This window comes from Crassostrea angulata, chromosome 1 (genome assembly GCF_025612915.1).
Source record: "Crassostrea angulata isolate pt1a10 chromosome 1, ASM2561291v2, whole genome shotgun sequence".
Taxonomy (NCBI): Eukaryota; Metazoa; Mollusca; class Bivalvia; order Ostreida; family Ostreidae; genus Magallana; species Magallana angulata.
The window spans coordinates 16,861,784-16,889,156 of NC_069111.1; the positions used below are offsets into that span (position 1 = coordinate 16,861,784).

At 33.1% G+C, this 27,373-nt stretch overlaps 2 protein-coding genes across 24 annotated transcripts in view; one reads left to right on the plus strand and one right to left on the minus strand.

Annotated features, from left to right (window-relative positions):
• Nucleotides 1-1,420: 1,420 nt before the first annotated feature.
• LOC128159239 (uncharacterized) lies at nt 1,421-4,754 on the plus strand. The gene is made up of 6 exons (XM_052822306.1): nt 1,421-1,829; nt 2,331-2,570; nt 3,156-3,385; nt 3,586-3,734; nt 3,837-3,953; nt 4,232-4,754. Exons 1-6 carry the CDS (start codon nt 1,520-1,522, stop codon nt 4,485-4,487), a joined length of 1,302 nt encoding a protein of 433 aa, XP_052678266.1. The 5' UTR covers nt 1,421-1,519; the 3' UTR covers nt 4,488-4,754.
• Nucleotides 4,755-6,006: 1,252 nt separating this feature from the next.
• LOC128159118 (trichohyalin-like) overlaps nt 6,007-27,373 on the minus strand; it is a 45,066-nt gene continuing 23,699 nt past the window's right edge. For 8 of the 23 annotated variants that reach the window (XM_052822180.1, XM_052822190.1, XM_052822186.1 and 5 more), the window contains 20 exons: nt 23,003-23,083; nt 20,471-20,548; nt 19,430-19,514; nt 18,748-18,801; nt 17,475-17,708; nt 16,818-17,135; nt 16,574-16,663; nt 16,353-16,442; nt 16,163-16,246; nt 15,459-15,986; nt 15,061-15,126; nt 14,741-14,800; nt 13,208-13,300; nt 12,061-12,211; nt 10,464-10,564; nt 10,112-10,155; nt 9,684-9,722; nt 9,466-9,562; nt 8,611-8,656; nt 6,007-7,233 (listed from right to left, as the gene is read on the minus strand). In XM_052822180.1, coding sequence (XP_052678140.1) covers nt 8,648-8,656; nt 9,466-9,562; nt 9,684-9,722; nt 10,112-10,155; nt 10,464-10,564; nt 12,061-12,211; nt 13,208-13,300; nt 14,741-14,800; nt 15,061-15,126; nt 15,459-15,986; nt 16,163-16,246; nt 16,353-16,442; nt 16,574-16,663; nt 16,818-17,135; nt 17,475-17,708; nt 18,748-18,801; nt 19,430-19,514; nt 20,471-20,548; nt 23,003-23,083 — 2,302 coding nt within the window. In that variant the 3' untranslated portion in view covers nt 6,007-7,233; nt 8,611-8,647. Of the gene's footprint in view, nt 7,234-8,610; nt 8,657-9,465; nt 9,563-9,683; nt 9,723-10,111; nt 10,156-10,463; nt 10,565-11,410; nt 11,532-12,060; nt 12,212-13,207; nt 13,301-14,740; nt 14,801-15,060; nt 15,127-15,458; nt 15,987-16,162; nt 16,247-16,352; nt 16,443-16,573; nt 16,664-16,817; nt 17,136-17,474; nt 17,709-18,747; nt 18,802-19,429; nt 19,515-20,470; nt 20,549-23,002; nt 23,084-27,373 lie in introns of all 23 variants that reach the window. The other 15 variants (XM_052822241.1, XM_052822253.1, XM_052822255.1 and 12 more) reach the window with 9 other exon arrangements.

Here is a 27,373-nt window from a genome sequence, read left to right on the forward strand (position 1 = left end):
GCAAAATATATTGGTGCCGATTTTGTGAAGTAAATTGAAGCTAAATATTTCAATGCGTTGACAGTTTTCACACATGACGTTGGTGTTAGCTTATTCTGATTTTCGTTTCGTTTTCATTATTTATGCTTTGTAACCTGGGAACTATCGTCTGTATTTCGTGATTTTTACGTATCAAATCAAACAGAGACTTCGGTAAATCAAACAGTTAACTGTTTACCTGCGCAAATTAAGCAAAACCTAGGCGAACTGTGACCTCTGTATCTTGCTTATAATTCTACGATTGACGCTGAAATTTTGGTTGAACATTAGAAATTCTATATGAATTAGAGTATGTTAAATACTTGTACAAACAAAATAAAAGAGTGATATTCTGTATATACCTACTCTCTTTATACAATAAATAATGTGAAATCTACATCAATTTTGATAGTTTTTCAGACACGTGTAAATAAAAACGACATCTTTAAAACAGTTTCCATAATTCTGACACATTTCTGTTGCGGGGATAAAGTAATTATCGCTATTCCTAAGAAAATATCACAGCGAAAAATGATCATGGTTTGTACGCGAGGTAAATAACAGTCATTTAATTATAATGGAGAAGACAAATTAAATTTTTGAATGTTTTTAATTTAAGGAATTGAGCATATTGTTACAATTTTCTTCTTCACATCTATACATGTAGGATTTTTTGAATAAAATACAATGACTTTTATATATTTTTTAAAAAATACAATAACTAGTAAGTAGTTGATGAAAAAAATGTACGTATATGCTCTCATATATTTCGATCGCTTTACAAAGTGGGGGGGGGGGGGGGGGCAGAACATAAATATAGGGAATTGGAAGTTAACAACTTAACAGTGTACCCCTACCAAATGTTTAGTTTTATATCTTGCGTAGGATTTTCTTATTCTGGTAAAAAATAGTATTTCATGAAGGTACAATGTCAAAGTTTACGTGTATGCAAAAATAAGTGTAAAATTCGAATACTTGACAATATTTATTTTTTGTTATTCTACCGAGAGACCATATGGCACAATATCTTTTGAACGCCCATTGTTGCTCAGGTGAGCGATGTGGCCCCATGGGCCTCTTGTATCCTGCTTTGTATGAAAGAAAAGTAAACACTATTTGAGTCTTTTGAAGAACGGTAAACGATTCCGTTTGATTATGACACTTTTTATAGCAACACTGGTTGTGACCGTTTATAAGGTGAAAAGGTCACCCAAGTTAATTCTTTATATAGAAACACATGGTTAATTACATGTATCATCAAAACCAGACTACAGCAGACATTGGACCACGTGAGTTTTTCGGTATCCATAGCACTAAAAGCCCTTTACACAACCAAGGTCGCCTTATCGCTTGGAATAAAAACTCACGCTTCCGACAACGCGAGATCTTTGTTTATATGTCCATATTGACACGATACTTGTACAGACTTCATTACGAGAAAATTGACCAAAAAGGGGTGTATTGTTTTACCAGATTCAAATAATTTTCCAAACTCAGGAACATGGAGAAGAGTTTTATAATAACAATAATCGTGGGATGTGTTATAGCATCGTTTAGCAATGCCGTGCGTAATGTTGGAAAAATTCCGTTGAATTCAGCAGCATTTGCGAACCTTTATGAGAATCCAAATGCACGGTCTCCGGGTGAAAAATATGACTTGCTTTTATCAACATTCTCCGGAAATCCTTTCACCTCAGGTACGGTCAATCTTTACCGAGGAATCGGACAGCAAATTAAAAACCTCGGGAGTGTTCGGAAGGAAGTTCTTGCCAATAGAATGTCCTGGCCAAATGAAGTAGCTGGTGTTCCAGGTTTGTTTCGCGTATATGCTTTTATTGAAACTTTGGACGTCGCTGAATATATAATAAAATTTTGCAAAAGAAATATCACTACATCAAAGTTGTTATTATAACCTTTAATTCCTTATTATAATCAAAGATTGCAAAGCTACTCAGAGTAAACGCTTACATGTATCTTTTTACGCGATTTTAATTTTTGGTTGACGCCAACAATTGGGATCTGTCATTTTTGCTTTGTTATCCCATGCTGATAAATCATTCTACTAAATTGCCATGACTCAATTAACAAAATAATTATCTTTTTACAAATTAATGCTTTCTTAATTTCTTTTAGCATATATATCTGACATAGTTTAAATATTTGAATTAGACAATTAACCGCAATAACAGAAAACATCTTTGAAAAGAACGTGGTTTATACATTTTCTCTTGATGTTCTCTCATAGCTTATATGAGTTATGATTTGTAATTAGAGTTTTGATAAAAAATACAAATCAGATACATTTTATATAGAAAGCGTCTTTGGAAAGCGCATGGTGGCCATTCCAGACGGCTTCCTTGTACCGTTTAAAGACGACGGGTACATTTACCTGGTGGATATCTCTGGGAGCACCCCCCAGGGGCCGTACAAACTGACTGACCACACGGAGGGTAAGTGGTTCTACCACCGCGTGGTGTGGAAGGATATGGACGGGGACGGGGATCTGGACATACTCACCTGTCGGGCCAGGGAACCGGTCTTCTCCATCTTCTGTGAGTTGCTGTTCAATGAATCCATTCTTATGTAAAAGTTATACGATCCTAGTACCTTTTATAAAGTCGAGCTTTGGATGTTTTATTTTCTTTATCTTTACAATTTTGATGATCTTTTCATTTCAAATGGCCAACATTTACGGTGTTAGATATTTTTATATTTTTTGTATATTTTTTTGAAGGCGGGTAGGGTTGGGGGGCTGAGAGATTATTAGCCCATAAACAATTAATTAAAAAGAAAGTCATTTTTTAATTTGATGCAATGCAAGCGATATCGCAAAGATTCAATCAGACTGAAAAATTCTATTGTAAGTCGTTTCAATCATGAAATCGGATATTAATGATTTCAAATGAGGATATATGATCTTCCTTATCCGTCAAAGATACAGAACATATACTTTTCTACAAAATCAGAGTTCCATACTGTTGAACTATATATTATTTTGAATTTGAATAAATAATTCAACAGAAAGCACCTGACTTTTACGCGGCAACATTTTCTATTAACCTTGAAGATGAAGGTATAGACCATTTTATCAATAATCTCGTCTAAACATATTACTGTCTTTCCTTCACACATATTAGCCACAAAAGACACGGAACTACTTTGGTTAGAAAATCCTGACACGCACCAATACAGATCACCATGGAAACAACACGTCATTACTCACGGACCCGACGTCTACTTCAGGAATCTGAAAGTAAATACGACTGATGGAGTATATGACGTCATCGTCACGACAGAATTTTTTGCAAAAAAGCTGAGCGTTCATTGGACCACTGATAGCATGAACAGATGGAACGACTTATCAAAGGTTGTCTGCACTATAAGGAATACAGTAACAATGATTGTATTTGATAAGAGAAATATTTTATATTGCGGGGGGAAAATAAAATGCACTAATGTACAATGATAATTATGTTAAACAGAGTTTTTATGTGAATATGCTCGAAATAGACTAAATAAGATAAAACTGAATTCTTGAGTATGTCATGCGTTTAAATCTTTTAAAAGGTACATTCTAGAACAGTAGATACTACAGCCGGGGCTCTGTTTGACGTAGAAATTAATGACGTCAATGGTGATGGACGAGAGGATCTCCTCGTGGTATCCAATGGCATGAACGGAAGTGTACTGGTTTACGAAATTCCCAGCGATTTCCGGTTAGTTGAAATTACAGACACCATTCCAAACGAAATTTTCCGATTATAGCATTATCATTTAAATCAATTATCTAACAATTATATATTTATATTTGAAAACAGAACAGGCAACTTTCCGAGGCACACGATAGCGACCAACTTTGTCCCTCGGTCGACGGGTCAAGGAAAGGGAGCCCCAGGGTCAGCGTTCTGTATCCGATCTCGGTCCTCCGACAGAAGGTATAGTGTGGTATCAGAAAACTAAGAGAATCCAATACTTAAACTTGGAAAACCATTCTATGTTTTATTTCCTATGTTGGCAAAATGTGGCATCAGAAATTATCGTGTATAGGAAAATATTATCACAATAATTAAGCGTTGACAATGTAGTATCATTTTAATAGGTCGTAATTGACCAATTGTAAAAGAATCCCATACATGTACATGTAATTGGGAAATTTTATACATATTTTTTATACTTAACGACTTTTAATAATGTTTTCCCATTATCCTAACAGTTCTCGTCCCATGATCCTTGTGTCTGGAGACGACGATGGACGGGCCTACTTCCTGGAACCCAACAGTAACTCGACCAAAGACTGGTCCTACACCAAAAACGTGTTTCACGACGCCGGAAGCGGAACTGTAGGACAAATTGCGTACGCAGACGTCGACGGAGACGATTTTGTTGACCTCTTTGTTCCTAACTTTAATCTAAATGATATATCAATTTATACATTTGCGCCTTCTGAACAAATCCCCTTTGGTTATTAGTACTATTCTGTGATGTAACGTTTCGTAAGAATTTTATTTTGGTGTCATTCCATGTTTAGTGTCCAGTACTTGTACTGATAAGAAACATCGTGATAGTCAAATTCTTCAGTACATGTATGAGGAAAATTCCACTTGAAAAACATTACATGAACTCATTTTATGTTGTTGTTTTGTTTTAAATACATGTTACTTATAAATACATGTTGTACTATATGTATGGTATGAACTCATTTGTTTAACCCAATTAAAACATATGTGCAACTTCTACTTTCTGTCAAAGAATTTTTTCTCTTCGAATAATATCTATTAAAGAAAAAGGGATATCTCCCGGTCTGATTGATTGATTGTGGTTTTACGTCTCTTCAAGAATATTTCCTACGGAGGCGTCCCAATTCCTCAATCGGGGTCTTTTGGAAGTATTGTCAGTTTCTAGAAGGTTTTATTTATTCTATTTTGAGAAGTGGACAGGCATATGGCCTACATCCACTTCTCTTCGCAAGCCCTCGTATTTTGATTCTGGAAAACGTGTAAATGTCGGAACCGAAGACGAGCTACACTTCGACCCATGTTTCGACTATAGTTTCCCTAAATTTTCGTAACAAATTTCGCATTTTCGTTTTCCAGAATCAAATTTGAGGGCTTGCGAAGAGAAGTGGATGTAGGCTATGCCTGTCCACTTCTCAAAAGAGACTAGGTTTTATTAAGACCCACAACGTAACTGAAAAGGAACACTTGTTCAAAGATTTGTACGAGTTTGGTTTGTCGAAATTTAGGATCGATCCCGGGACCTCCCACACATAACAGTACAACATAAAGACGTCTTTCTTTTGTTTGTTTTTAAAATTCATCTTAGAAGTCCCCTTAATTAAAATATTTCGGTCTATATAGATACATATTTCAAACTAAAGTTATACGCATAACGCTATTTGTCCAGCTACATGATCAAAATTTTAACTAAGCCGAGTGCTTTTTTTATTTTTATTTTTTTGACATTACGAGGAAATCATTTATTTCAGCTTGACCATTTGCATTTGCTTTTTTTCTTGAGCACAGATAATAAATGTTCAGCTTGCAACTGGCATACAAAAACACTCAGATATGTACACTATTTTAAACATTTTGTCATATTTCTGTAACTGTGCGAAACAATTGCTTAAATATTTTTTAGTTTAATGCAAATTTATACACGAGATTATTATCCAGTTCCGATCTTTATAACTTTTCATCTTCAGTCACATACGAAACTAAGGGTTGTACATATACATGGCTTTACACAGTGAATTTAGAGATGCAGACGATACATTGGTTATATTTGGTATATGACTGTATAGAACGCAGTTTTTGAAGGGAAAATATGTTCTAAATCATTAAGTACACCGGGAAAGCTCCTACTATAATGCTCAATGCATCCATATATAGTGGCAATATGAATTTATGTGACAGGGATAAACTGAGACAACCCTCTCAGTGTCTGCTTTCCAGTCTAGAAGGCAGTTGACACAAAAACTTAAGAAATTGGTTTTTGGCAAGGAATGAGTTTATTGCTTGAACAGAATACCTCATCTATATCTTACAGAAATTTCTTATTCACAGTGAAAGAAAAAGAAATCACTACTTGGATGTTATATTCCATCCTGGTCAAAGTAAAAGTAAAATTGCTATCAATCAAATTTTTGGGGGGAAAGAGGTTTGAAGATCAATTTTTGAATATATGCATACATAGAAATAAACATATAGAGCCAAAGCATTTTTGTTTTTGTATTTTTCATAAGGGTACATTATTTGCCTAAGACCAATGTTTAATAAAAAGCAATATTTATTAATTAAAACATATATGGATAAATCTTGAATATTATCTATGGAACATATAATATATTAGATAATTTGAACAATAATTAATTGTAGTCATATTAATATTAATTATATTATTATAACCCTGCTGCTATAGTTTTCAGCAAGGGGTCTCTATCTATTTCACACATATTTACAAGTACACAGCAACTGCCACAATATTAATAAATACAATAAAGGTATATCTATAAGGCTTTTCCTAAAGTTTTCGGTCATTAATTAGTTGTTAATTATCATCTGCAGGTGAAGAAGCCTTCTTTGGAAGCCTAAAAACCTATTCAACATAGTTTTACTTCAATGATGTCCTGCTAGCATATTAAAGAAGTACTATAAACCTAGTTCATAGAAATAAACTCAAAACTAATTAGTTTTGGCATGACATTTTTGATGTTAGAAAATAGTTTAAAGATTACTTCTGGGTATTCCAGACACAGTCTGCATAGATTGATTCACAATATGTGAAAACAACTACCTTCCATTAAGACAAAAAAAATTTAAGATCAACCTTTCATACATTCATAACTGTTTTACACGATATAACATATTATAATCGTACATGTTGGTATGAAAGAGAAGAAATATTATGTAAAATGTACACATATACATTCTAATAGAATTGCTATGAGATTAACCACAGTCCAGACAAAACAATGTTTCAGAAAAAAAAAAACTGAACAAAAAATTCTACTTCGAAAGATGAAACATTTTTATACTGTGTCCCACACATAAATTAATTGATAATCAGAAGAAAAAATAAAATTGGTTGAAAACATCGAAACCACACAGGAGGACGTTAAAATCATGGGTAATTTTAGGACAATCGCCAACTACTGATGTTTCTTCTTCTAATTTCTCCGACACTGCAATCATTGCCTCTGGGTTTTTTCTATTTAGCCTGCATAAAAAGACAACAAGAAAATGATTAACATAAATAGTTTCAAAAAGTCTTTCATGTGTATTAAAAACTGCATATTGGAAGTTATTTAGGTTACTCAAATGTTAAAAATAAATTATGCAAGACAAGCAAAACTATTTTTCTTTATATTACAAGCATCAAAAATTTGGTTCTGAAAAGGTCAAATAATTGCTATTATTAACAATAAAGGTGCAAATTTGTCTTGTTCTTGGAAGTATAAATGACCTGCAATGCACATGCTATCCATGGCTTTGTCTTATCTAAGCAAAGATGTCAAGCATAAATAATTGTTATTGATAATATATATACACTGTATATATTTACAGTATGATAAATAAGATTCATATAATGATATTAATCATGGTCCATAAAAGCTGTGCAACAAATTCATTATTGGGTTTTAATCAATTGTTCACGACAAAGACACATGAAATTATAGTTTCATTTCAATGAAATACATATATTAATTAATTTCCTTTTTTTAAATTCATCTAATTAATGTTGATTATTGATTAAGCTGAAAAAGTGAGAAGAAAATACAGTACTGATAAGACCCAACCTAACACCAAAGTAAACCCCAACTAAACCCCAGGTTTACTGCTTTTTGAAAATCTGGGTTTACTCAGGGCTTTCTTTAGGTTTACTTTGGGTTTACTTGGGAATTGTTTTTTTGAGGTCCACTGTACGCACTGAAGTGTGAAGCAGACCCTTCTTTTATCTTACCATCCTACTGCCTGTAATTTCTGCCCCTTGTATATTCCAAATACATAGTGTCTGATTTCAGGGGTATACACTTCTGATTGGGGTTTACTTTGGGTTTACTCTGGGTCCACTTAAGTAAACCCGAAGTAAACCCAGGGTTTAGTTGGGGTTTACTTTCTGTTAGGTTGGGTCTGATCAGTACTGTATATATTTGGGAAAACCACTCCAAACAGTTGTATTTTAAATAAAGTTAATGCGTACTAAACAAAACTGCAAACATCTACATTGATCGAATCTTTGACTGGTTCATCTGAACTCTTGTTATTAAGGCTATACAAGTACTCTAATCAAAAAAGTGCATTCTATGTAATATACATTAGAAACCAGTTCTATATTTTGCCTCAAAAAAAAAAAAAGAAAAAAGAAAATTGTAAATTAATATTTAGATGCAACTGCAAAAGAGATTAAAGGTACTAATAAAAGAAATAAACTTAAAGATTACTGGAAAAAGGAGTGCAAACAATGAATGTGTTGATGTGTCATTAAGGATTTCTGGAACAGTGTAGTAATTGCTGAGGATATAGAGTAAAATAATCTAGTCATGGCAATGCAATTTCTCTTCAAAGGGAAATAACTCCTCTACAATAAACATACCTCAATTTATAGCTAGCGTAGAAACCAGGTTGATAATTTATTCCGCCTGAAAAGAGTATTCAAGTTCTCTAACACTCCAGAGCACAAGATACTGCATTTAGCTGGACTAGTTTAAAACACCATAATACACTGGTGAACTAGTCGACCAACAATTGATTCCAATGATTGGGTATACGTAGCATAATGATGGTCATATAAGGGACACAAATCACTCAGAAAACACACACACACACACACACAGAAGTTAGTGTATGACAAAAAACAGACTTAGAGACACAGTAAAATAAGATCCCATCAGCCCCCGCTCAGCGACATTTTATATGTACAATGTACATGTTTCATAAGATTAATATTTCATTTGTCTAGCCCTGCCCTTCTTATATGTACATGTACATTCAAGTAAAAGTCATCAAATCCATTTAAATTCCGAATTATGCATTGTACTACACAACATATTTTCTATTAACAATGTCAGATTATCAGAAATTTCCATTAAGTACACTTTTTTATATTTACAAAAAAAAAGACATTAGTTCTTTCCCCTATTTTACAAATTTACATTTGATATCACCCAAAATCCACATCAGTAATTCCAAATTTTAACAACAACACAGGGGCCAAAAAAATCTATTAAGATTTCTTGTTAAATTTAGTGCAATGAACTCATTTCATTTTCTCTTATTAAAACCACTCTCATTTTTCTCAATCTCCTCCAAAATTGATTATAAAGCACTATTTTATCTCATACAGACTTCATGCTTCATTTTCCTCTTTACCCCTCTTTGCAGTGAAGACATAACACTTGATTTACAGAAGCAACACAGAAAATGGACAGAAAGCAGAAGCAATTCTTACCTTTTCTTCCCCTTCCTCATCCAATGCATATTTACTCTGTCCTGTGGACTTCAAATTGCCACGGAAATCTGATTTATCTTTCTTAAGCTTATCAAATCTGCAAATGGTAAAAAAGAAATATGTAATATATAGCCTTCGCATCAGCTCTGTTTCCAAAATAATACAGAATGACTGTCCAAGTTGTTTAGTCACATCTTTGGTTATTTAGAAATACTTACTTGCTTTCTTTGTTGACTTTTCTAAGAACAGGCTTAACGCTGAAAATGTATGATATGAAAATATAAGATATCATTGTCCTTATGAAAATTATCATATTTAACCCAATTTCAGTCTCAAAACTTCTAAAAATTTAAATATATGAAGAGTACTGGATCTTTCTCAACTTCTGGATGAATATAGTTATGTGCTATTTATAAAGCATCAGAGCATGTATAACAAACGTCTCTTGTCAGTTTGTTGATTTTTGAGTTTTCACATCATACTGTAGAACCTCAATAATATGAAAACTGAATATTACCAAGTCCATCCATGCATATATATTGATGTAAATGTAGTATACTAGTGATCTTCATGGCCATAACTTTAGGTTAACTATATGTTCATTTTAAAGGTCAAGATCACACTTAACCATGTCTTTTGCACTTACAATTTTCCTTTGGAATCGTTCACTTTGAGAGATAGAGAGTTGATCTACAAAGAAAAATTAGCAAATATTCATATTCACACAATTTTTTTTCACACACCAGTCAAACTTCGTAACCTTGAACTTGATGGGACTGTTTTAAAAACTTCAAGATATCCGAGTATTCGAGATACTGAGGGTAAAATACTTAAAAAATAAGGGGTTGGGACTTACAAATCCCTTCGTCATATCCATTGTATTCAACATATCAGTGTTCGAGATATCGAAGTTCAACTGTATGTATCCATTATAAAATACGAGCAGAGTTTAGAATGCTGTAAGGAATGGTTACAAATATGTAACCATGACAACTTACTTCTCCTTCCTGTTTCCTAACTTTCATGTTCCAATCATAGACTTCTTCCTCCAGGGTGGCCATCAAAGTATGAAGGTCCTTGCATAGTTTAATAAGAGCAGCTGTTAAATAAGAATACAATCATTGAAAACATAATGAATTTTTATGCTGCTTAGCTGATGTATTCAGATTTTCAAGATTTTTGCACAAAAAAAATCATTAAGAAATTATCATTACAAGTAAAGGTTTTGTACAAATTAAAAAATATGTTTTGTACAAATTGAAAAATACATTTTCTACAATTCTCGTGTTATTGTACGTATTACCCGTAATAAATGATCAATAGCAGTGAATCATTAATTTTGTTCTCTATGATGAGACACACAGCAAATTTTCACATTAAAACAACTTAAATTATTGTGAATTCTTAAATAACTAGAAACAACATTCAAAGAGAACTATAAGACATGGTTATTCAAAGAATATGTAATGTTAAACTCTCTATTTAAGGATGCAGGAAAAGTGTATATGATACTCAGATAATTGTAAGAGACAGGGCAACACATCTCACAAGAGCAAATAGAAATAGTAAGTTGTTCTTTTTTCATATTGCTTTTCAATCTTCACCAGAGTAGATTTTTCATTTTATATACAAATCAGAGCAATATTAAACTATAGACAGACATGCACTCTCTCAAAACAAACAGAAAATGTAGTACATGTATTTCACAAGAGTGTTCATATCATGCAAAAATATAAAACCCATTGAAGACTGAATGGGCTTGTACATGAAATCAGTCATAGATGTATCAATTTTGTTCAACAAATCAATAACTGAGCATCCATACTCCATGCTGCACTATGCTTGTACATGAAATCAGTCATAGATGTATCAATTTTGTTCAATTAATCAACAACTGAGCATCCACACTCCATGCTGCACTATGCTTCATGCTTCTGCAGCCTACCCTTGTCTTTGCCCTGGGTGTCACAGGGCGGGACCCGCTCGTTGATGTATCGCTCCTTCTCCTCGGCTTTAGCCTTGGCTTCATTTCTCAAGTCTTCTGCCGCTTTAGCCATGATCAATGCCTTTAATCAAATTCCCACAAGTTTCACTTAAATTCTTGCTCAAATATATTTTATTTATCAGAAAACTTCATGCCACTCCATGCCAATTATTTAGAAAGAACTTGTGAAACCCATGCCTATGTCTACATATATAACATCAACAATTCTGTTTGAAATTTTCATCTCTATACACACTACTTACCAAAATGCAGAGTTAAAGTCATGCTTTGATTGAAATTTCTTATGTGTTTTGAACTGATACAATATTATGCTTCATAATTTGTAGCTTTAATGTTTCATTTGTTTTGGGCTTGTCCATATCTGTAATTTTCAAAGGAGACTCTCTAGCTTAAAATCAATCTTCTTCACAAACATTCTGGTTCCATGGTCACACAAAATGGCAAAAATGAAAACCATAACCACCAATCAAATTTAGATCCAAAAATAGAAAACCAAACAATGTGCAATGAGAACACAACACAAATCTGTGCACAAAAAAAAAATACATAAAAGTGCAACTGGACAACAAAAAAGTATTCCTCAATGTTACCTTTACTCATGCTTTCCAGGTCAGATGGGAGGGGGGTGACTCTGTGCATTGGTCGGGGGTTTGAGTGGGAGGTGTGAAAGGAAGAAGAATCACTGGATGACATGCTTTCCTCGTCTTCGTCATCGGCAGAATCAGAGTCACCATGCAAATCCTGACAACAACATGCTCACAATCATGCTCACTTTTTCAATGATGAAAAAATTCTTTACTTTTATTTTTTTTAAAAGGTATGAGACACCTCTATAATGTGAAATACTTTCTTTCAAAATAAACAATAAAATATCATATACAGGTAATATTATTAGTTCTGTCTTTTGCAATATTGATGGCTAAAGGAATGGCACAATTATTAAATGGTCAGTTATTGATCTGCAAGTCTCGAGTTTGAAACCCAATTTTTAATAATTTTATCTTTCGATCTTCATACTTTAAGTGGATCTTATTGCAAAATATTGTACAAAAGGATCATTTTAAATTGTGATTATATTTTGAATATGATGTTCCTTCATTCACATGAATATCTTGAGATGTCCCATACCACCTTTAATATTTCAAACCAAAAAACACCAAGTACAGCACACAAAGGTAAAAATGGAAATTAAAACCTTCAAATTCTTAAAAGAAATATTTACAAGACAGCTTCACTATTTCATATATCAACTAATTTTGCAAAACAATCATGCACAAGATATTTAATTCTGTGGTTGTGTGGTCAACATATGCCATTTTTTCTAACATAGTTTGAGTGATATTTTTCAGGTCTTTTTTCAGGTTTCTGCATTTAAATGAAGTAAGTAAATCAAAATGCTCAATTTCTACTGCATGTACTTTACAACAAAATCATGCAAGACAGTAGAAAAATAAACAGCAAGCAATTAATGAGGAAGATGATATGATTTTTTTTTCATTATTGGTTTAGTTAACCTTTCAAACAGTGGGGGGTAAAAATTTTGAAACTGTGGTATATTCTTATAATAAATTTATTAAAAAAAATAACATTTGGATACACTTAGAGGTTGTTAGGGATAAAAAAAAAAAAAACGGGAATTAAACATGGTCGTTTATTTTTTTTTTTTTTCAAAAACTCAATTTCTGGATTTTGTTGATTGTGTGAATATGACCTACTTTCTGAGAGGAAGTGACCTACTTTGAGCTTATTCTTCTTTTCTTTGTCAAGTCCTCCCAACCCTTTCCTCTTGCGGTTTCTCTTCTTTTGTTCCTCTTCCATCCTTCTTGCTGCCTACGAAATGGAAACAATGACTGTCCAAATACACACCGCCTAAAACGGCCACCATCCTTTCTCTTGTGACACAATTACTACGACCTCTCTTCAGCATGAATTCTTAATCAATTTCCCTTTAACAGACTATATCCCTTCTAAAATATCTAAATTTTTAAAAAAATTTCCTTTATCTGGTAAAAGTTTTTTTGGTGCACATTATTAATGGTGCAATTATATGGGAGAATACATGAAGTAACTATTACAGAAAAGTCGTTCACAACTAAGAGACAGTTACAGACTTTTTACTGGTGTACGAATAAATGTAGTGGGGTGAAAACTATTTTGTTCTGACTGAAAATCTTTCCTTTTTTTAACATTGCATCATCCTATAGGACATGATGAAATTTTAAAGAACGTAGCTTTTTGAGAAAAGATTGGAAACGTAACAAGAAATAGAAATATATGAAATGTGAGATTAGTTCATGAGACACAGGACAGATGGGAACACGTCACGACGCTAGACACCCATGGACCATGTGGCAATGTCTATTTCTATGGCATTCTCTCTATCCTAGAATGCTAACTCTCATCTTCATTTTTAAATTTTGTAAACATGCACAGATTCAACAGTGGTGAATTTTTCTACCATGCATCTATTTTTCTTTTTATCTTAACCTCTGAGACAAGTCAGCAATTCAAATAAACAAAAATCTTTTCTGAGGAGGCTACCAAGTCAAACAACTTGTTATTTTTTTTCCAATCCTTTCTTTTGACAGGCAGACAGAAAAATAAATGTCTGCTTGTCAGAAAAATAAAGAATTGTTTGTATGACATTTTCAAATGTTTTTTTTAAAGATCTCGCCCCATCCTCCGATTGATGGAAATCATCACTGTTTCATCTGATGTCATGTGATCACACCTTTGACAAATCAAAAACCTCTATATATTGATGAATAAAGAGGAACAACTGCCATGCAGATCTGCATGTTCATATATTCTTAAAAGCAGAGGGAAGGAATTCTACTAAAAACGCTGAAATCACAACTTTATAATCCTATGTGCTCACACAGATACGTATTTGTGCTGCCATAACATCAACAAAAATGAAAATTTTACATATAACAAAATTATTTTGGCTCATTTTATAAAAAGCAATAATTAATTTATATGTTTCAAGTTGCACAGTCTGAACTTGACTCTGTTGAATATAATCTCTGTTTACAGATTCTGCCAGTTTTGTTTCTTTACCTCAATCTTTCTTTTTTTTAACAAACAGAAATAGTACAGTTGCTACACAAAAGTCTACGAAAAATCTATTTGCAAACAGAAATACACATTGCCACTTTAAGAATTTAGAAATTTTTGATAATTTTATAATAAGTGAGGTTTTCCCTTCTTTGTGACACATTTCAATACCATTGGCGAGAAATGGTCTCCCTTTGGTAATTTAATACGTACTTCTTCACGCTCCTGTTCTTCCCGCTCCAATCGCTCTCGCTCAATCCTCTCCTCTTCTTCCTAATTGTCGAATAAAAAAAAGAAATACCATCAATATCAATAGTTTATTGTATCCTCTCCTTTATTACTTCAATAAAAACATCAATCATTTGTCAAAATTTATAGCTTCATCCATACAATCCTTTATAATATTGTGCGATTCAAGACATATGAAACTAAAAATTTTAAAAATCTTCGAAAAATTTACTTTTTTTTCAACACTTACCTACAGCATTAATCTCATATAATAAATTTATCAGGAGACTAATTCCTCGACCTACCTTAGTCCCGTTTGTACGATGCCAGCCATTTGTTGTTATGGTAACAGGGGTTGCAACAACAACGTCCTAAAATTTGAACAATCACATGCCAATACAGCCTGCTTTTCATGCGATTTGTAAAATTAGTCTGTGGGGTTTTATTCTATTTCTAAAATTAAGGCTAGTTCAAACCAAATGTAGGTGTTAACATTAAAACAAAAATTCAAAATAAACAAAATCTTCAAACAAAGTAAACAATGCAAGCAAGTAAATAAGTAAAAACAAAGATTTCATGCAATTACCAATAGCAAGACACCTGGAAATCAAACAAATTTGTATATCACTGATAGTTTTACGAGAGATGAATTTTATTTAAATTATAAGTATAAAATAAAAGAACCATGTAAGGCTTGACCTACTTTCTGACTATCACTGGAAGAAGTTGACAGTGGCCTTGACCTACATGGAGAAATGAGTTGACTTTCTTGATATGACGGTGATTCTCTATTTGATTTAAACGGAGATGATGGTTCCTTGTTATTTTTTGATGAGGATGCACCATCTTGCTTCTCAAACTGCCATCTCTCTGAAACTTTGGCTCCCATAGATTTCTGCCTCCTTAAACTAGAAGGAGCAGGTTCCGATTTTTCTGTCAAATCTCTGCTCTCTGACCAGTGTCGTCGTATTGATGATACATCCTTAAACGACCCAGAATGCTTCAGTGTTGTGGGTGAAGTCACATGATTATCGTTCAGAGATTCTTTGGACGTGGCAAATTTTGATGCCAAGAGTGTCACTGTGCCAGATTTGCGTGATGCACCACTGTCCATATTGGTTGTGCTTGTGGCTTTAAAACTTGTTGCTAAGGGAGATTTCTGTGAATTATGGGCTGGCTGCCATCTGTCTAACACCTTTTTACTTCCAAATCGAGGAGACTCTGTTTTCTCCTGAAAAGTGTTTTTGAAATTGTAGGAAATTTTAGACCATCTCTTTTATATCTTTAATTTTAAATTTCTAAACAAAGTGCATTACTTCATTAGTATTGAGAGAGAGAGAGAGAGAGAGAGAGAGAGAGAGAGAGAGAGAGAGAGAGAGAGAGAGAGAGAGAGAAACACTGGCTTACTGTAATATTGAGATGAGTTTCACTTGCACTCAATCTCCCGAGTCTATTATTGCTGAGATCCCCATTTGATTTCTCCCCCTCAAACTATCAAAAGATTTAGAATTTATTTATAAGATCTTTTCAAGTAGTACAATGAAATGTGCAATTTCAATGCTACTGTTTCATATAAGAAATCACAAGAGTAGCTTACTCTTTTTTGAATATCTTTTAAGCGATCTGAGCCAGGGGAGATAACTTTAGCATGGTAGACATGCAGATCTTTGGGTGAAAGCGATGCATCCTAAACAGTGAAAAAATGGCTAAGTTTTTAAATTAATTGATAAAAATTTATTACATATTGTAGAAACGTTTCCATTCCATTTCCATTCAATTTCAACAGCAGATTGAAATATATCTTTAATCTGTGTTTACCTTTGGTGAAATCTGAAGTGAAGATTGATATTTGATTAGCCTTTCTTGAACATGAGACTGGCTCGACTCATCCAAACTTAGGTTACCTGGCTGAATAACCAAGAAAGTTTGACTGATTAAAGCCTCACTAAGGGTTTCAACTGGTAAGAAATAGATCATCTATTTACATTTATGTATAGTCTTTTAACATCATCTATAAAAGAAAAATAAAGAGTAAGGAATATCCTTATAACAAATGTCTTACATGCTGGCGTTTATTAGATCCATCTTTCCTGTGGATTTCAAGATGGAGTTCATTTGATTTTTGCTCCTCCATTCTATCCTCAAAAAATGTCTTTAACTGACTGGTTTTGTTGCTTTCTAATTTTCTCCTCTCCATGTCTGATAACTTATTTCCGTGCACGCTGTTGTTTGTGTGATTATTCCAATCGTCCTCGTCAATAAACAAGTCGTCATTCACCGTGTCATTAACACTCTGTAAGTTGCGTATTCTTTCGTTGATTCGTATTTCTTGCTCTTCCCGCTCTTTTTTCTGTCTGTCTAGTATGTTATCTATTTCTTCCTGTTTATGGCATGCAGAAATAAACATGCAGGAAATATATCATGCATGATAATATTGAACAAGCATTCAAAGAAAATTTGCATAAACAAGGAACATTGAGTCAAACAATATTTCAACTTTTATCACTGAGCTGTTTACAGTTAATTTAAAAACAAATCTATTACTTTAATTTTTATAAACAAAATCATTCAGGACACACATGCTCAAACATCACTTACCTTGCAAAAAAGAAGATTAAGACTTGCATTCTTTTATTTGTCCAGCATGTCAACTTTTTAAAATTTCACTTAACCTACCACTCACGTTGAACCTTTGACCTTCAGTTGACCTATGACCTACCCTCTTAGCACGCTCAGCCTCCTCCTGTCTTCTTCTCTCTTCGTCCTGTTTCCTACGCTCCTCTTCCTGCTGGCGTCGGATTTCCTCCTGTCTCTGGCGCTCTTCTTCTTCCTCTTCTCGTCGAGCTCGCTCCTCCTCTTCCTGTCTTTCCTGCTCGGCTTGAGCTGCCCGGCGCTTGCGAGCTGCTTCCTCTGGGTCTACTTGTGGTTCCTCAGGAGCGGCTTCTGGGGTTTCCTAAATACGCCACAGAATATTACAATTCATCCCAGATTATTACAATTCATCATTGCCTGTTACAGTCCATCACAAATTGTTACAATTCATCACAAATTGTTACAATTTATCAAGTCATCATCTTAAAATGATTCTAATTACAGTTCACGTAGAATTCAAATGCAGGTAAAATCATTCATCTGCTTATCTTTTTTATATGATATAGATACATGTACATGTATTCATCAAAATGCCTATTATTTGACTACCTTTAAAAGATTGAAATAGATATTGCAGAAAAATGGATTTAAACAGGCCCTGACACAATCTGTCTTTAGAGTTTATATGATATAATTTCATATACTTCTAATCTATCTACAGCAATACCGAGTATATAATAACCTTTATAAAAGCCCATGTACATATAAATACAGATAAATACAGATATAGATGACCATAAGCACGTAAATACAAATTTATGATCTATATAAGCAATATTGATATGGCAAAGCAGATATGTAAAAGTATATAGATGTAAAATTACAACACAATTTTCTTAAACCAGTATCTTGAATATCCAAATAAAAATGCATTAAGGAATCAAGTGCATTGGGTCTCACAGTGACTTTTTGGATCAGTTAATAAAACCTGGAACCCCAGACTCATAAAAATGAGATCTGAATAGGAATTGTCTAGAATAATCTACAGAGTTGTAGAGACTGGGTATAAATCAAACAGCTTGGGTAGTTTCCTGATGGGGCAGCTTAATGATAAGCTTATACATGTACATGCAAACTATTAATACCTCTAATGGCCATGCTTTTATAGAAATTAAGTGTACAATTTTCCCACTTTTAACTAGGCAAAAATATTTGGGGTATAGGGTGGAGATCTTTCATTTAATTTTTTTTAAAATGGTTCTGTTCCTTGGAAACTGGTCTTTGAATTGGTGCGATGTTAGGCATAATGACAATGATGTTAATGGAGCTGGCTCTACGTAATGTGATGGAATTTATCGGAGTATACGTCCATGGAGACAACACCAGATTTATTTTGTTACCTCCTCATCGTATCCACGTCGGCGACGAGAACGCGTGCTTGTGTATGAAGATTCCTGTATGCAAATGAGTGATCAAACATTGATGAAGCTCTTATTACTCATGGCAAAACAACTGATGAAGATCTTTTTACCAATGATAAAACAATGTAACACAAACAGTCCAGGTCTGCTATTCATTGAAGAAATCACTATCACCAAACCCTATCTAAACTGAAAGGGTCTATCTATCTAAGAGTAAAACAAGTCATACAGAATCTAAGGCAATTAATATGATTTATTAAATTGCTCAAAAATAAAGTTTGATTTATCAAATTTTTTAGGGGATCTTAATGGTAAAATCCAATAATAATGGTTTCAATAGTGGCCATCAATTTTCATGGATTTTGTAAAACGCTATTTCAGGGATACCTATATTCAAGAATAATGCTCTACACTGATAGAAATTATATTCAATTATGGAATATTTAATTTTGTGTATCAGCTCCACTTTGAAATCCATGAAAATTCCTGCTCACTAAAAATTGATGAAACCAGAGTACCATAATCCAAAATTTTGAGATTTCATTCCAAAATTTTTTCTCTATAAATTTTTAGCTCATAAACTAATAGGTCATTAAAAAATGAGGTGACTTTCTAATTAACATCAGCAAGATTGAGACAAGTTTAGATTTGAACCTATTACCTCTGTAGCATCTATCTCGTCCTCTGTTCCTCTGCGACGCGTGCGGCGGTTGGAGGTGCTGGTATCCTCTGCGACCTCAGAGGACCTAAAGAAAAATACCACAAAACTCTAAATGACCTACTTACACAGCAATGCACCTGTAATCATTTCCAATTTTTTCCCTCGTTCATTAAAATTATTTTGAACTTTTATTCAAAGAATGTTAAAGTTTAGTTTGAAATATTAAACTTAAATTATAAATAGTACCTTTCAATACTTGTAACTTTATAATGTTTAGTCCATATGCATTTCAATTCAACTTATTATAAATAGCTCTTTTTGCAACAGAACTCTTAAACACGATATTTAATAAAATTAAATGTCTCACAAACAATGAGTTATACAACAGCATGAATTGTTTCTAGATAACAAAGTAAAAACGTAAAATATATGCAATTCTGAAATAATTCTAACCTTTGCTTGACCAGAAAAAAATCCCAGGTCTTGCTCCATATATCAAAGTTATTTATTAAAAGCAGAACCTTCCCTTTTTGTCAGTTTTATTTAAATAGCTTGTGCTCTATATACTGGCCTGAATGAAAACTAATGTACCATTTACAAGACTACACTACACTCATTCATTTCCAATTTCTTCAATTTAAACCACCAATGATATTGCCTGATTCATGAAAAGAATTCAATTTAAAAGGCTCTGAACATTTTCATAAAATTCTGTAACTGAATTTGGATCCAATACCATATGAGACTTTTATTTACTTTTGTCACCAAATTTTAACATTTGACAAACATATGTTTAATTTGGAAATTTGTGACAAGAATACAAAAAAAAATAATAACTGTATGAGAGCAAGAACTCGATGTTTTTGCAAAATACACAAAAATCTAAAAGAGAGATAACTCTCAATTTGACAGGTTGCTGTTGCAAGAAAGATAACTGTGGACTAACAACAATCTTAACAAATGGTTGCCACATTATATACACTGTGACTGCCCCACACAATAGATACAGTGCCACGTTATAGGGTGGCTAACTCATCTTGCCTGAGCCGTTGCTCTCGCCTTTCCCTCCGCCGACGTTCCAATTCATCCTCTCCATTTATTGCATTTACACCCGCAGCTCTGTGTTAGTTTCGGAAGAAAAACAATGGAGGTAAAAATTCACACACACACACAAACCAAAAACTTGGGATGCTGGGAAGAGTCGAGAAAGAAACTGCACTACTTTTTTACTTTTTTTTTTCAAATGTATCTGCAACAGGCAAATCAAAAAGACATGATATTTAATGTCATTGATGTATTATCTCAACCACCAACTGAAATGCTTGATTTTCTGTACTCCAAAAGAAAAAAAAATAAATTCTTTTTGTTTGAAATATTCAATGATATTTACTTTATAAAACATAGATGCAAGTATGCTCTTATAAGATACAATGTTTTTTAAATATTTTTTTAATGAATCCCATCTACATTTCAGTTGGATATGATCTACTTATCAATGAGTCACAAACAGTTAAAACAAACTTTTAAGAAATTACCTTTAATTTCTATCTAATGGAACAATTAATCATAAAAATTAAGGATAAGGAAAAATACATGCTAATCTTATCATTAATTTCCTTAACGAACAATGTATTCATAGAAAATTATTACAATATGTGTTAGAAAAGTAATAATTACTGTAAATGTATTTGTTATTTGGTAAGTATGTTTACATATGCATGTACATGTAAACCATACAATTACATGATATATATGATAAAAGAACTTCCAAGATATTTCATATGATTGCTGTTTAGATAACATTCTAGCTTATTTGCCAGTGGTGCTTCTTCAACACTGATACATATCTCATTCCAGGAGTGATTGCCCATTGAATACAACACAGATATATAGTACCCATGCTATGTATATATTTATAATCTTAAGAATGTGGAGAGCCAGCCAGATTGAGGAGAAAGATTCTTATCTTTCTCTTACACATAATTCTTCCATCTTTACAACACTGACTACAAAATATATCTTAAGAGATCCTTAAATCAGAGAAATATTTTCATTTATATCATATGAGGAGCCCATTTCCCTGTAAATTCTGGCGACATTTTAATTTATATCTTGCTTTGAAAAAAATACAAAGAAAGATAAAATCCTGAACAACGCTGAAAAGATGACCTATTCCTCCTCTACGCATTATATGTTTGTTAATCTCTTCTGTTTTCTAGATCTAATCTGTAACCATCGGAATTGTTTGGGGGAAAAGCCGGAAAAAGAAGAGGGCAAAGGAAAAGAAGGCAGAGTGCTAACTTGCAGCCATAAGTTCTGACTGATGGTACCAGTCTGTTAGATAAATCATAGCGTGCAACTTCTTGGAAATCGTCCAACATATTGCTGCCTCCTCAGCCTCTCCTAATGTAGTGTTGTACACTAGTGAGTTCTGCCCATGCAATCTGATGACTCTGCACTTACTACAGCAGAGAGCGGGGAAAAAACAGCTCGAATAGGAGCAGACGTTAACCTAGCTCAAATACCAAATACTACGCAGATAATAATAAAAAAATAAGATTAAGCAATAATATGTTTAATATGTTTTCTGGTGCATTCCTATAATTAACAATCAGTCACCTTGACATTCATGCTTTGCGGCTCAATAATATAATATGAAATGTAGATCGAGGTTTTGATCATGCTTAAGACTTACAGTGAACATCAATAAATGTATATTTTGTGGATTATGAGAATTTGTATGCTTTGAAGACTTTACAAGTTTTGAAGTGTATAGTTACACATGGCAGGCTTACTATGCAGCATATGTCAGAACTGAGATAGATAGATAATGATAGGGTAATATGAACCATATGCAGTATTACATAAACTTGGTACACATATCATCTTTCCTATCTCTTAACATCCCTCTGTAAAATGCCTACATCTGCCTATGGCTTATATACATCCCGCTGAGTTTCATAATGGCTTTGTATGTGGTGCGAAAGTTATGGATCATAGTAGATATAATTGTGTTACATCTTGCATGAGAAATAAAATTGAAATATTGAATTACTGTTATATCTCTTTTTGCTCGTTATCCTTTCACTTATTGAGTGTAAATCCAAAAATATCTGGCGGTTGCTTGAACGATAGAGATATTTTCCTCTAAAAAGATTTCACAATTTACAACTTCAGTTTTGAGATTATCTTGAATTTTGTGTATCAAATAACTGAAATATCTTGTTTTCAGTTTAAAAAAAGAAAATCCTTACAGTTTTTGAATTCCCATGCCCCCCAAAAAGCTTATGAAGCTCTGCTTTAGATTACCTCCTTCCAACCAGTTTCAAAATGAAAAGTGCTAACTATTTTTGCAAATTATAAATATACAGTAGCCAGAAAAATTTTAAAAATTAAACTAGAGGGAAAAATATTTAAATTTTACAACATCAAATTAATGTAAGTGTTCCAATCACATGTATTGGGCATGCCAGTATCTAGACTAATAATATAAGCTATTGGTGTTGTAAATTATATGATATTTAAGACGCTAGAAATGAATACATCCATCTTTATGCATCAAGATGCACGTACATGAGTTTCAACCTTGATTCCCGTTCCCTTCGGCGCTGACTCAACCGTTCGTCAAGGTCATCGTCACCGTTCAACTGAGGCCTGTGTTCAATCATGCACAGCAAATCATGCAAAAAATCAAATCAATTAGAAAAAAAGACATCAAAGCTAGTGCAATGCAGGGAGAAAAGGAAAAAGATTATGAAACAAAAAAGCTAAATACTGCATGTACCGGTACAAAAAAACTTTTTTGATAGTAGTTGCCAATCTTCATATTTTCCTTCTTTTTCATATAATATAGTACAAAATGTAATTAAATTGATCATTCCACACAGATGAAAATTAAATTTTCAGAACTGTAATATTCAATATTTCTAATCATAATCTGCTTTGTTTAACCTGCTTGCACACAGTACAATGTATCATAATTCTGAGCTATAATGAGTGGTGGTAGCAATTGGCTGCTGAGGTGAATTAAATCTAAAATCAAGATATTGTGAAGACTGAAGACATCCTCTCTATAAAAGAGTCAGTCCTGTATGTAACATAGATCCATCTTCAGAATTTGCTGATGTGGGAGTACAGAAGCAAGAACAATAAAATCTGTTCTTCTTTGACAGCATGTAAATTAGTACCATTCCAAAGGAAGGCGAACCATTATACAACTATGTACACCAAGTTCAATCACCTCTCAGGAAACAATGGAGCTTCTTCAATAAAATGTTCTTATGTCAATTCAGCACTTGTATTAATGAATAACTGTTTCAACTAAATCCAACATTCCATGCATTTCAAACTATTTTACAACTTGGTCCCACCCTCAATTAACATGATTAAGCTTATTTGTTGCACTCAATTAAAAAAGTTTAATGGTAAAAACACATCTTGTCTTACAGTATGTGTAATGACCAAATGTACCTCCAGCATCCCTTGTACAGAAGTTATTTGTTCTGAACCTGAGCAGCTATTACAAGCATCTATCAGGATATTGAACAGGATTTACTTTATTTAAATTTAAAATTTTGATATTCAAAAAAAAAATCAATCAACTGGAAGTACAGCGTTCTTGTATACTGATCAATTGACAAATGTTTATCTTGTTTTTTTTTTCAATTCGACCCCCTTCCTCCAATTGCATTTGTGAAAGGATGATTTCCACCTGCTTTAGAAATCTTAAATAAGCACCCTTTTCTCTCTTCAGATTAAATTTGTGTTTTCTAGAAGGAGCCTGATAATCTCTTTAATATATTTTGACAAGATTTTTTTTTTGTTTTGATGTGTGTAAGCGGGTTTTTTTTCTGCCTCTCAATCTGAGAGAGAGGCTTACAGTGTTGATCTAGAAGTGGTTTCTATGTGGGTGTATACAGGCAGCGCGTGCTACACATCTTCATGTCTATATAAAGCACACTCTGTGCCGTCTAGCTGCTGTTTCTGACGCACAATGAAACGTCTGCTGATGTCAAGAAAAATCGCAGATTTTACGAAATATTTTACTGCAGCAGCATTTACGTTTTAATCTCTGGACATGATCAGATACTGAACTATTTTTTCATATACACAGAGCAAACTTGAATAAAAACATACTCTGAATTATTTCATCATGAATTCCAACTAATCTTGACCTTTTCAAAATACTTCATTAATCAATTTGTACATGTACGTTGAGGCTGAATGGTCTAGCCAGTAGATGATGCTATTCTGATGAAATTAGATTTTAGAATTTAGAGCTAATCTACTTTGGCTGTCCAACCCTTGCTAAATTTCAAAGTGTTGTATTATTCTTATCTAAATGTGTTGTCTTTACTTCATGCTTCATACAAAGGCTAAAAGCAAAAGAAATCTTTCTTTCACATTTAGGGTTTTCACAAATTTGTAGCATTTTTGCCTAGCTGATTTGTATTGGAAAGTGTAGAAAAAATGGGGAGTTGTTAAAAAAATTAGAACAGCAATCTGGATTAACTGATGAATCCATGAGCCTTCTTACAAATGATCTATTGATGTCCTCTGTTTTACCACTGAACCATTCCTTGACAATTAACAGGTAATAGGACCACTATATAGCCAAATTCTATGATATAAACAAATAATTTCCATAACAAGGTACTATCAAATCTAGGCATGGGCTAATATAAACCCTGATGCTTCAATGTTGGTATTTTCAACAGATGGTGTCAATCAATTCATATACTGTATACAGTGTTATTTTCGCCTCATGTAATTTTTGCCCTTCTAGACTTTATAACAGTTTTGCCCCTTCTTGAATTCCTCCAGACACAATTGTGTTTAAAGAGAGATATTATGAGACATTGGAATTCCCCCATTTATAAATTCACCCACTGACAAGGAGGGCAAAAGGGGCGAAAATAAAATGGTGGTGAATATTTACCTGTGAACAGTATATATATTACAGATGACCATATAAGTTAAGTTAATATTAAGATCAAAAATGATAAAATAAAGTCAAAATCTTTCTGGTGTTCAAAATGCAATTCCAAAATGGTCATGGGTGATACAATATTCATTTACCAGTAGATGATAAATTGTATAGTGATAGCTGCCTAGCCTAGAACCTGTGTACTACGAAATTTTCTATATGCTGAAACAACAGTATTGCAGAAAAGGCACTGACCAAATATACAGGGTTGTTGATTTGAAATCATGATAATCATCAAATTTAACTTGATACAGACAGCTATGAATACATAATCTGACATAGATCTGAAAAATTCATTTGCAAAAAATGAGAATGGTCTTGAAAGAAGTATTTGACATTGACGGGGCAAAAAAATACATAATAAAGTTGATCTACAATTTAAAAAGAAATCAAAAAACTTCTTGTGTAAATTTTTACTAATGAACTTTGCACCAATAAGATCTTCTTTTCACATGAGCAGATACTGCTAATATAGATTTTCACCAATATGTAATATACCACAAAATTTGTTGAGACATACTAGACAGTGCAAATGCTTTTTAAAGAACTCTCTCCAGCTTAGAGGGTTTAATACAATTTATCATGATTTCTTTGTTTAAAGGGAATTTATTTCAATTTCATTATTTATTTAAATGAGACAAAATAATGTATTTTTCCTTAACAACACTCTTTGATCCAAAATGCAGCAATGTGTAAGCATTTGACAATAAATACATGCATTCAGAATCAATTGTAAATTTTGCAATGAAAAACTTTAAAAGCATCCCTTAAATTGTCAATGAAAATGTAAGCTATTTTATAGATATTCTACAATCAATACAGTTTACCTTGCGTGAAAGCAGTCCAAGATATAAATGCGAAAAAAGACAGAAAAGAATTGCGATTTGTAGCAAATATTATTATCATGCTAATGGACAATATTAATTAACTGTGATGTGCATGTTTGAGGCCTTTCCATAGGGAACTTAAAAAAACGACTTTTCCATTCAATATATACATGAAGCACATGATATAATCTAAGACTTCACCTTCCTCTATTTTAAAGTGATTTCTTCAAGCCTATTTTGCCTCAACCATGTGAAATAAAATGTAGGTACTAGTCCTTAAACTTTGTCAATTCTTTTATTGAAAACAATTTACCCCCCAAAGTATCCCCCATACCTCCCCCTGCACACGTAAAAACCAGTATTCTTACTATCAGCATCATATGTGTCATATCAAATTTATTGCTGGGACAAGAAACGAATAATGTTGCTGTGGAAACGTGCAACCGAATTCCCATCCATTGGCTAGTACCTTGTCTGTAACATGTTTATCATCAATATGGAGGTAAATCAGTGAGGAGGATCAAAAGAATCATACATGTTTATCTATATATCTATATACAAATGTATATATACTCAACTACATTTATCATATATGACAGCTAACTCGGCATTGTTTGACCATTTGCAAAATTCTCAAAAACCCTTTTAATGTAGTTTTATAATTGACATATTTCTCTCATTAAAGACTGGAAAGAAATACTTTTTTGATATATATCTTTTTTAATTCTTGGAGAACAGGGGAGGAGGGGGCCTGTAAGAAAAATTAGTGCATCAAGGTATTTCGACTGACACCATGATACAGAAGAAGGCATTATTGGTGTCAGAGGCTCACTTCCTCCAAGAACCTCAACCAGTAAACACTGATCCAGGGGAACCAGAAAAACAGATGAAATTAAAAGGTAATTCTACAGACATCCATCATCTTTATATATACAGTGCTGCTTGTAGAAGATGTTTGCAGAAGTTTTCTTCAAAGGAAGGGCACTTTTAAAGTGGTTTCTGATTAGAGTCTTAAATCATGTTGCAAGCAAGTTTAAACAAAGCAAAATGGGCAGGAAATAAGAAAATTCAATGGGATATGGGAATACAGGTCATGAATCACTGCCCTAAATATTCTAGAAAGTTGTGTGC

Bases quoted from the DNA above. Each gene is read 5' to 3' on its own strand.
- LOC128159239 (XM_052822306.1), top strand. From the start codon at position 1,520: ATGGAGAAGAGTTTTATAATAACAATAATCGTGGGATGTGTTATAGCA. The intron at 1,830-2,330 runs GTTTGTTTCGCG...CATTTTATATAG, and splicing joins TGAAGTAGCTGGTGTTCCAG to AAAGCGTCTTTGGAAAGCGC. The intron at 3,386-3,585 runs GTTGTCTGCACT...ATCTTTTAAAAG, and splicing joins GATGGAACGACTTATCAAAG to GTACATTCTAGAACAGTAGA.